This window comes from Lepisosteus platostomus, chromosome 13 (assembly GCF_059453375.1).
Source record: "Lepisosteus platostomus isolate fLepPlt1 chromosome 13, fLepPlt1.hap1, whole genome shotgun sequence".
Lineage (NCBI taxonomy): Eukaryota > Metazoa > Chordata > Actinopteri > Semionotiformes > Lepisosteidae > Lepisosteus > Lepisosteus platostomus.
The window spans coordinates 16,856,348-16,866,534 of record NC_142623.1 but is presented as its reverse complement, the minus strand read 5'-3'; the positions used below and the strand labels follow the sequence as shown (position 1 = coordinate 16,866,534).

The 10,187-nt window shown below is 44.4% G+C and overlaps 1 protein-coding gene across 1 annotated transcript; it reads left to right on the top strand.

The window, feature by feature from the left end:
- Positions 1–6: 6 nt before the first annotated feature.
- Positions 7–8,693, top strand: get3 (guided entry of tail-anchored proteins factor 3, ATPase). The gene is made up of 7 exons (XM_088603567.1): positions 7–204; positions 2,870–3,017; positions 3,354–3,502; positions 4,486–4,636; positions 5,763–5,870; positions 6,822–7,019; positions 8,256–8,693. Exons 1-7 carry the CDS (start codon positions 62–64, stop codon positions 8,382–8,384), a joined length of 1,026 nt encoding a protein of 341 aa, XP_088459693.1. The 5' UTR covers positions 7–61; the 3' UTR covers positions 8,385–8,693.
- Positions 8,694–10,187: the final 1,494 nt, after the last annotated feature.

Below are 10,187 nucleotides of genomic sequence, written 5' to 3'. Positions count from 1 at the left end.
CCCACCCCTACCTACTATAACATTTGGTAGGCGCCAGTACCCTGACTGACCCGGTTTCAAGATGGCAGCGGCAATGGAAGAGGAATTTGAAGATGCACCTGATGTTGAACCGCTAGAACCGACGCTGAAAAACATTATCGAGCAGAAGTCGCTGAAATGGATATTTGTTGGAGGCAAAGGCGGCGTAGGCAAAACAACTTGCAGGTACGTCAATACGGCCGAGTCCATTCAAAATCCAAACCGCCTGCGCCGTCTTGCTGTGTTCCGTACTGTTACCACGATACTGTAGTTTTATTATTTTTTTCCTTCCTTCACATGTGAACTTGTAACCTGAAACGCAAACCGACGAGAGCAGAGTTTCATCCCTAAAGCACCTGTTAATGTGAACTGCAGCGCCTTGATTGTGTCGTCGCTGTCAGGGCGACCTGGATGTGTGATTTACAACTGTCAGCTTTGCAGCGCCGTGAATGAAGCACCTTAGATAACCTGGGCCGTTTTTTCTCGGCTGCAAATGATTGGAAAGATCGAAACCACTCGAAAATGTGCAGTCAAGTTATTTAAAATCAATTAACCCAATTCCACTGACTTGTCAACCTGCTACATGAAGTGGTCTTGTTATTTGGCAAGCGCAAGCCTATGCATTAGTATTTTTCTAACAAAACAACTCACGAAATACAGATAAATGTATGACTGTAATCTGTCCAGGATCTGCGGGGTTCGTTTTATTATAATACAAAGATATTTTATTGGCTGTACGCAATGACAACAATTAGCTGCGCATATGATTTCATGGTCAGCACACGCGCTACCTTGTTAGGGCACTTTATGATTTTGGGATACAGGGGTTCGGGGAGCAGAGTAGAGTAGAATTCCGATTCCGTGACTTGTTCTGTCTGAAGGCGTACGAACCGTGAAGAAGCAATTGACAATGAAACACCTGCTCTCCAATCACAAAACAAGTTTTTAATACAGTATTAATTCTAGAATAGGTTTTCACAAGCCTCCATTTATTTTAGAAAAGGGGGCAATTTGAAGCATCAGTGAGCACATCTGCTTAAAGTTGGGTAAGCACTACTGCTAAGAGAGCAGGAAATTAACTCAAAGTGAGTTCATTTTGCTAGCTAATGTGTTACCCAATTGTTTTGGTGTCCTGTTTTGTTAAGTCAAAGGCGGCAGCCATAGAGAAAGATACAGATGATCAGCTAGAACTAAAACGTGCTGTAATGCAAAGATTCAGCTCTTTTGCCTTATCATTTATCAAATGTAGAGAGTGTACAGCTGATCTGAAAAGAAAGTAATATATTAAGTTCTTTAACTAGAAAAGTTCTCTTTTGGGTGACTGATTTTTCTGAAGACGTTTTCTGCATCAGCAGTAAAGAAGTGCTGTTTCAAGCTCTGAGCTGTGGGACGAAGCATTCTTCTGCCTCTTTGATCACTTCACACACATGTTTTTAAGGAGTTCCTTTCAATTTCAGCAGAAATGAGATTGATTTAACCATTTAACAATGGTTAAATAATGTTGTGCTTATGCTTAAGAGAGACTGATCAGTTGCCTCTCCTTTGTATAAAGGAGGCCTTGTTCACAGATTGCTTGTAAAAACTAGAGAACAGAACAGTGTGTTTACTTCTAGCATGCAGGCAGTTAACCTTCCGGTTGCTGACCCAAAACCTTAGTAGTGCAAAGTCTTGAAAACACGCTGTATTCATCATGTGGGAATACCAGCATGATGGGTTTTACTTAATCACGCAAAGACAGGAACACTGTAGAAAATCTTTGCTTCCTGTGTCTCGAAGCACATTGCTGACTGAGTCTGTGACTCAAGTAAGGCAGCTGGGCTTGCCAACATGATATCTAAAGATATGTAAAGTTACCAAGAACCGCTTCTGTTACCACTGGTGTGAGAAAGGAGGCCTTCAGCCCACCAGTCTTGTTTGGTGGCTGTAGGTTTATTGGTTTTGGGATCTTAACCAGGTTTGTCTTTAAGGATCCCAGCGATCCCAGGGAGTCCCCTTCAACTATATGGATGTCCCAGGCACCCACCACTTTTTGTGTAAAGTGTCTTTTTTTTTCTCACAAGCACTTTCTTCATCACGTTTCATTATAATGTACAGGAATGACTTTACCTGACTTTATCAGGATTTGCAATGTTTGTCAAGACCCCCTATAATCTCCTTTTTCCTTTAACCACCTTGTGTGCAATGGTCTTGTTAGACCTGGAATTATTTCCATGAGCTGTTCTTTGGACTCTGGCCTGTTCAATTGATAAGTGATGCAGTACATCCTTCAAGAGCTGAAGTCTGCAGAACCTGATCTTAGAGAGCCACTGCGTCTTCGGGCCCACTATTTAATTCTCTCTCAGCTTTGAGCAGTTTAATTGGATGCATTATTAGCTTCACTAGTACAGCTGATCTCAGCTTCGAGATTTTGGTTCATTAGAAAATATGAAACTGCTGCAACAATTACAGTACTGTGGCTCTCCTCAATGGGTTACAGGTTTCTCTTCTAGGAGCTGAAATAAAACAGTAAGCAGAAATGCTGATGATTTTTAATCTTTGAACCCCTAAGAAGGCACAAGTAGGTGCTGAGTGGAAATGCATGTAAAACTGAGAACAGGAGCATTTTTACACAGAGGGTAGTGGGAGTGTGGAACAAGCTACCCAGCCATGTTATTGAAGCCAATATGCTGGCTACTTTCAATTCGTCTGAATCAGATCAATGAGCTATTAAAAAAGTGAATGATCTAGATGGGCGTTAAGGTTACAAAAGAGGAGGCCGTTCGTAATATTCCTCTCTGCTGCAGGAAGGCGTTGTTGCTACTCTGAGTTTTAAGGAGCTGCAGGTGATGACATTTCTCTCCCTTTGGTGCAGCTGCAGTCTGGCTGTGCAGCTGGCATCGGTACGAGAGAGCGTGCTCATCATCTCCACAGATCCAGCACACAACATCTCGGACGCCTTCGACCAGAAGTTCTCCAAAGTCCCCACCAAAGTCAAAGGCTATGACAACCTCTTTGCTATGGTCAGTACCCCCATACCCAACTGTAGGATGTCTTAAGTTGATGTGTGGGGGGGGGAGACATGAGGCCATGTGTATATTTAATAACAATTGTAAAAATGTTCTGTCCCATTTGAATTAATTTTTTCTGATTAAAAAATATTTTTTCTGACAGTGCCAGTTGCGCAAGTTTGCTTTGCACTTTCCAGGAAAGTCACAGCTGTTGCCAAGGGAAAGATAAAAGGATGATCTTGTGCTTTTTGTCTTCTCCTGGTATTCAAGACAATGGGGAGCACGAGAAATAAAAGCACATTACGTTGTAGCTACGTTGTGGCTAAAGGTCTCTGTGTGTGTGTGCAGGAGATCGACCCCAGCCTGGGTGTGGCAGAGCTTCCTGATGAGTTCTTTGAGGAAGACAACATGCTCAGCATGGGCAAGAAGATGATGCAGGAGGCCATGAGCGCCTTCCCCGGCATCGACGAGGCCATGAGCTACGCAGAGGTCATGAGGTCAGACCCCTGGGGCGGGCGCGTTTGCAGGCTGCTCCAGCAATGACCGGAGCAGACAGCTTAGGCTTGAGAACGCTAGTGACCCCTGCTCTGGTGCATTGCCCAGCCCCTCAACGTTTGTTCGGCTGTAGTCCGTGCCACTGTAGATCTGTGACTTTCCAGTCTCTTAACTACAGAAGTGTTGCTGCATGGCTTAACTGACCCAGGTTGTGAAGATCGCTTCGGTATTAAGGAAAAAGATGGAACAACGACTAGTGTGGAAGAAACAAGTAATGAAGTAATCATTTGTGCTTTATCTGCATCAGAGGCTTAGTTAACAGATCTTGCTGCAAAAGCATCTTCTCGGGCTACAGCTTTGCGCTCTCTTAAATTTCCAGATGTCTCTCGGTGGCGGCTGTTCTGCACCTCTGACCTGCCTTTGATCAGCTCTTAGTCATATGCCACTCATACCTGAGCTGCACTGACCCCGAGATGTCCCTACTGTAAATATTTTGTTTCCCCAGTTCAAAGTAGCTTCCTTTTTCCCATCCAGAAATAAAAATTCCTGGAACCTAAAGTGAACCTAAACCTTGAGCAGGAAATGTTGATGGGCTGCAATGTATGTCAAGTGAAATAAAGGCAAGTGTGCTGTTATTGTGCACCAAAAGTAAACAGTGCCCAAAGCATAGCTAGAAACAAGTTACTCTGTACAACATTTATTTTCCATTTCTCAAGGTCAGGGACTTTCTAGAGGATTAAGTCGTTTTTCCAGTTTGCCCCCCAGTGAAGTAGAGGCAGCACTGTGGCAGTTTTGCTAAACATTAGATGTTTAATTATCTCGTCCTCTTTGCTAAATGCTCATTTATTAACCCATGAGAAACATAAACAGAAATTGCTTGAAATGCTGCTACTAACCATTTCCTGTTGTTTTGCTCCATTGCTCTAGTTGGGATTTACTGCAAGGCCAGTGATATTTCCCCTCCTGCACTCTCTGTTCCTTCCAGGCTAGTGAAAGGCATGAACTTCTCTGTGGTCGTGTTCGACACTGCCCCTACAGGACACACCCTGCGCTTGCTCAACTTCCCCACCATCGTAGAGCGAGGGCTGGGCAGATTGATGCAGATCAAGAACCAGATCAGTCCCTTCATATCGCAGGTGAGGCAGCCTCTCACTCACATGAGACGTTCATCGGTTGCTTTGAGTATCCTAGGAAAGAAAACGATCCCCAGGAACTGTCGGACAGTCTCCGACAGTTTTGGGGGGTTTATCCACGGCAGCTCATAAGTAAGCTTGCAGAGATTGTATATCAAGAAGGAGGAACCAAGGCACACAAGTGGAAATCCAAGTACAGGAGGCTTGCCTTTATCCAGGGCATGGTGGTGGGAATGTGGAATGAGCTACCCTGGCGCACTGTTGGAGGCTTCTTTCAGGAAACAGACGGCTGTGATCCTTGGATCAGTTAACTACTTACTACAGTGAAGCAAGTTGGCTGGATCATTCATTTGTAACCAGTCTTATGTTCTTATATTCTTGTGTTACTGGGAATTGCATTTTGTATTTTGTTCTTTCCCCTTCATTGAGCAGCAGGTTTACCCTCAAAGATTTTGTAAAGAGTCAGAAAATCTGCAACTGCAACTCAGTCTGATAACCCATCTATCCATTTACTAGAAATTAGGGCCAGGTCATTGTCCGAGTATACTGCCTACAGTGTTGATGGGCAGCATAGTGGCGTGACTATTAACCGTGTAGAAACACGGCTACAGGGTACTAAGTTTGGTTTTCATCTGGGGCACATGTCCTTCTGTGTGGAGTCTGCATGTTATTCCTCAATGACGGTGGACTTCCTCTCACTATTCTGGTTTTCTCCCCTTCCCACACACCCAAAACAATGCAGGGGAGCTTAGACTGGCCTCGAAACCGTGCTCTAAGCATTCCACATGCTCTGGTTGCAACTGATGCTTGAGATCACAAGATGGATTCACGTGTAGCTTTGTGTTAATGAGGAATAAAGCAGTTCATGAGGAAACTTTTTTTCACCATCACAAAAAATAAATCCATGTAAGGAATGCAAGAATTAGCTGTCATGTTTTACGTTTGTGCATTGCAAAATGAGAGAGAAAGAGGAGAAGTGAAGGCCAGTCTGGCCAGGATGGAAAAGGAAAGGAGTCGGTCAGAGTATATTAAGTGATCGTTAAATAGGAGCATGAGATGGCGGAGGGGTGTTAAAGTGGGTAAGAGAGAGTACTCTGTTGAGTTTTGCTTCTTTTTGTTTTGTCTCCAGATGTGCAACATGCTGGGCCTGGGTGACATGAACGCAGATCAGCTGGCCTCCAAGCTGGAGGAGACCCTTCCGGTGATCCGCTCCGTCAGCGAGCAGTTCAAGGACCCGGTAAGTGGGGTGCTGACCAGCAGGGGGCGCAGTGAGGTCTGCCTTGTTTTGTTCACAAAATCCAAGGTGATTGTTTTTTTTTAAGCTTTGCTCCTGCTGCACCGCACGGCCGATCAGCATGATATTAACAGGGTACTAAAAGTCCTTTCAGCTTAAGGCAGTGAAATGGATATCCATCCAAGTGGCCTATTGTGCATCCAGTGCCCAGTAGGCAGAGCACTGCTGGAGTTGGGTTGGGAGTGTTCAGTCAGCCAGAGCTCTCAGTATTCAGGACAACAGCAGCTCCTGACCCTTCCCAATCACCTGCCAGGTCTGGAGCAATGCCAGTGACAGCAGTGCCACCCCTGCCTTTAGCACAGACTTTCCGCCTTACAGGAAAGTTATTCTTCTAAGACAACAGATGGGTGGACATATTGGAGGAGAGTGTCTACAGACCCTCTACAGGCTTTTAAGTGGCTACAGGAGCGCTTTCCTTGAAAGCCGTGGTTTATAAAACCAGAAACTCCAGATTGGTGGTGTATTTAAGATCTTAACTGCACTGGGTCAGATGCTCCCCCCCACCAGGTGAACCCATAAGTGGTTTAAATACAGCACATTGATGTACAGGCATGAAGATATTGCTTTGTGTTGTTAATTGGCTTACATCCCATCCCTTACCTTAACACTGCATGAATAAACGGGGAGTTCTTTTCTACATCTTTTCACAAGAAAGAGTAAAATATTCCAAACTCTGCAAAGGTCATTTTTTGGTTGGCCTGTCTCTAAAGGGGGTATCTGTGCAGCTGGTGCCAGAAATAAAAATAACGTTTAGTTGCAACGTACAGACTGGTTTGTTAAACTAAAGAGCAAAGTGCTTTATTTTAAGAAATAGTTTATTTTAATATCCCCTGGGCTGTTAATGCGATCCTGTTGGCCTGACTCATGAGCGCTTTCTCGGGGAACCCCTCCCAGGAACAGACCACGTTCATCTGCGTGTGCATCGCCGAGTTCCTCTCGCTCTACGAGACTGAGCGGCTCATCCAGGAGCTGGCCAAGTGCAAGATCGACACCCACAACATCATCGTCAACCAGCTGGTGTTCCCCGATGCGGAGAGGCCCTGCAAGATGTGCGAGGCTCGCCACAAGATCCAATCCAAGTACCTCGACCAGGTAACCCTTCCACCCCACGATCACCTCGAAATCACGAGCCTCGTCTTTTTTTTTTTAGCGTTCAGCATTTCAAATCGCAGCTGAGTTGTTTCTGTACGCGTCACAATTTATTTTGTACCATCTCCAGCCTGTAGTACACAGAGAATCAGTGTGTGATTATACCATCAAATATGGAACAGTGATATAATGTACAGTATATGCTTGCCTTGGTTACCAAATACACTCATTTTATACAGCAGATGACAGAAATATAGATGAAGGTGCTTATCCTATTTAATATCCTTAATTACGTTGATCACAGGATATGATGCTGCCTTCATCTTTAAATGTACAGCACTTGACCCATGGCCCTCTATGACTTTGAAAATCAATCCCTCAGCTGTTGTGATGTTGTAACGAATGCTTATAAAAGGAGCAAAGTATTTATCCAATCCCTACCTAGTTTTCCTGCTAGTATTGATTAGTCCCAATAAACAGGGCCTAGATTGAAAAATACAGAAAGGAATAAGTCTCGTCTTGAATTGGAAGTTTTTAAGGTGTCTTTTCTGTGCATCAGGGCTGCAGCCCTTCACTTTAGCTTTGTTCTAGAATTTTGCAAAAGATCCTTAAATAATAATCGGCAGGATGGAACTGGTTTTAGCAATCTCTGCACTAAAGTGGATAGGAAAAGAAGCAGAGGTGCAAGTTGAGTAGGTCGGCTTGGTGTGTTGTCGGAACACTAAAAAGAAAGCTTTCAAAAGGAACTGCGTGGACATGCCACCGTCTGCTTCTTAGATCTTAGAGGAAGCAGGAGTCTGTTAGGCCACAGCAGGAAGCCTCTGGTTTCTTGTAAATAAGCTTTCAGCAGGGGGATTCTAATGTTGTCTCCTCGCAGGGATCAAGGTCACTTAAATTTCGATCTTTTGTGTTTGTGGCTTCAAGAGGTGGAGCGTAGAAAGTTGAACTGCAGAAGTCAAGAGACGCCCGAGTGTCTTTCGGAGAGCAAGAGGAAATGGCAGGAAGTGCTTTTAAGTCCAAGGAAAGGAGGCGTTTCTTTTCACCAAAGGTTGTGAGAGTCTGGAAGAAGCATCGCAGCCATGTGTCTGAAACCTGTGACGGCTTTGCTTCTTTCAAGGCGCAGATAGATCAATCTGAGCTGTGCAGAGCCAAGCAAGCTCGGTGCGCAGGTAGGATAGGAGTCCAAGAAGGCTGTTCCTCTTTTCTTCTCTTCAGAGTGGGTTTCCCTGTGTGTTTCAGATGGAGGACCTGTACGAAGACTTCCATATCGTGAAGCTGCCCCTGCTGCCACATGAGGTGCGGGGTGCCGACAAGGTCAACACGTTTTCGAAGCAGCTCCTGGAGCCTTACACCCCTCCCACCAAGTGACACACCCGCCTCCTGCTCCCCCCCAGCAACCCCCCTTCCGCACGGCCACACCGCAACCACTGACCCATGGGGGCACTGGGGGCCAGGTCTCCTTCCGGCTCCAGCGCAGGGAGACGGCATGCCCCCCTCTCCGCCCACCCCGGTGGTCTCTCTTCTCTGTCTCGCTCCTCGAGCACCTCTTCGGCCTGCGAGGCTCCTGGGAGCCACTCAGAGTTGTCCCCTCTAACTATTTACAGGACTCTGACAGGCCCATAACACTAGCAGGGTGCATAGTTGCCGTTGTTGATGAATAAATCGGTTTAAAAAGTTCACTTTGACTGGCTGTGCCTGGATTACCAAAAGATTTCTCTGGCAGGTGTGCAGTCCCTCAACAACTGTCTTAACTTACCAACTCCAGTTACTCCAACGCAGGTTTATCGAAAATACCATTTCAAAATAGAACAGAATGCACAGAAACTCTTAGAAAACATTCTCCCCATTTGAGGTTTAGCAACATTTTCAGGCTGCATTTTTTCTATGTATTACAAAGGGTTGAATCTTTGATTAAATCCAGCAGCTGATTCTTTGTACATGTAACATGCTTTGGAATTCTGTATAGTTCACACCATGCTAAGATCAGAGGCGGTCTTTCGTGACCTCTTTTGGCAGTTGTTGCTTTGACACACCCCAGGCTGAGTAAGGAAAGCCATCTTTTATTTAGGACGTTTCCCTGAACTTGGCTTTTTCAAGGAAGGTGGTGAAGCTGAATGGAATTTCTGTGGTTACGGTTTGTGCTTGTGTCTGTGCTAAATGATTACTCAGCGAAAAGGGGTTGCTGGTCTTTTAAGGCCTGTGTGCGATTCTTATGAATGGAATACTTGAGAATCCTTGTGAGTACTGTACTTTATTCTGTTACTGTGGTTTAGCGCACTCCTTAACTTGCTGCAAATAATTGAAACTATCAGTCTGGGGGCGTTAGAGACTGGTTTTGGGAGGGTTGTTGCTCTTACTTCTGGAAGAGAGTGCTTGGCCCTGGCATTAGCTTTTGGGCACTGGGGTAGACAACGTCTTCATTTTGCAATGCCTGTCTTGTGTTAGTGCATTAGTTTCATCTTGGGTTTTTGATTCATTTGGTTCCTCTGAATCTTAATTCCTTTATTTTTCTTCCTGCTTCCTTTATTTCCAAGAAACCTTTTAGTCTTTCCCACATGAGGAAGAGCTGCTCCAGCAATGTTCTCCTGGGAAATGTCACTAAAAATGGGGCCATTATTTTCTAATACCTCTGTGGCGTAATCAAGGAATTGTTCGCCTGTGTTTAACAGACGTTCTACATCGATGGCTGTTGAGGTGGGCTTTTGCGTTGGTCTTTCTTTTGTACTGCAAAGTTTAAAACCTCAAGTTAATAGTTGAAAGCTACAGTCCCAGTTTCTGAGACTGATTATTAAATCTGGGTAACAAAATAAATTGATCGACTATGTTGTAAAATTTTACAAATTTGAAATTTAAGTGTAAAATTGCGAACTTTTTGGAAGATACAGTCGCTGTGTTATCGCAGGCAGACGAGAACCTGCTAGTTTTGCCACTGTTGAGTTCTCTTGAATTGATGTTAAAGTGGCCCTTTCTGCTCACTAATCACTATAAGTAACGTTATTTATTATGAGTGTGTTTTAGTTGGCTGGGAGGTTACATTTTTTTTGTAATACTTAAAAGTATCTAGAACACATGTTGCCTTGTATGTGTTGGTTTCATGAAAATATGTACAATTAATGTAGTAGCAGAATTCGCTTGGTCTAAAGCATGTTTACAATGTAATAGAGATGCTTT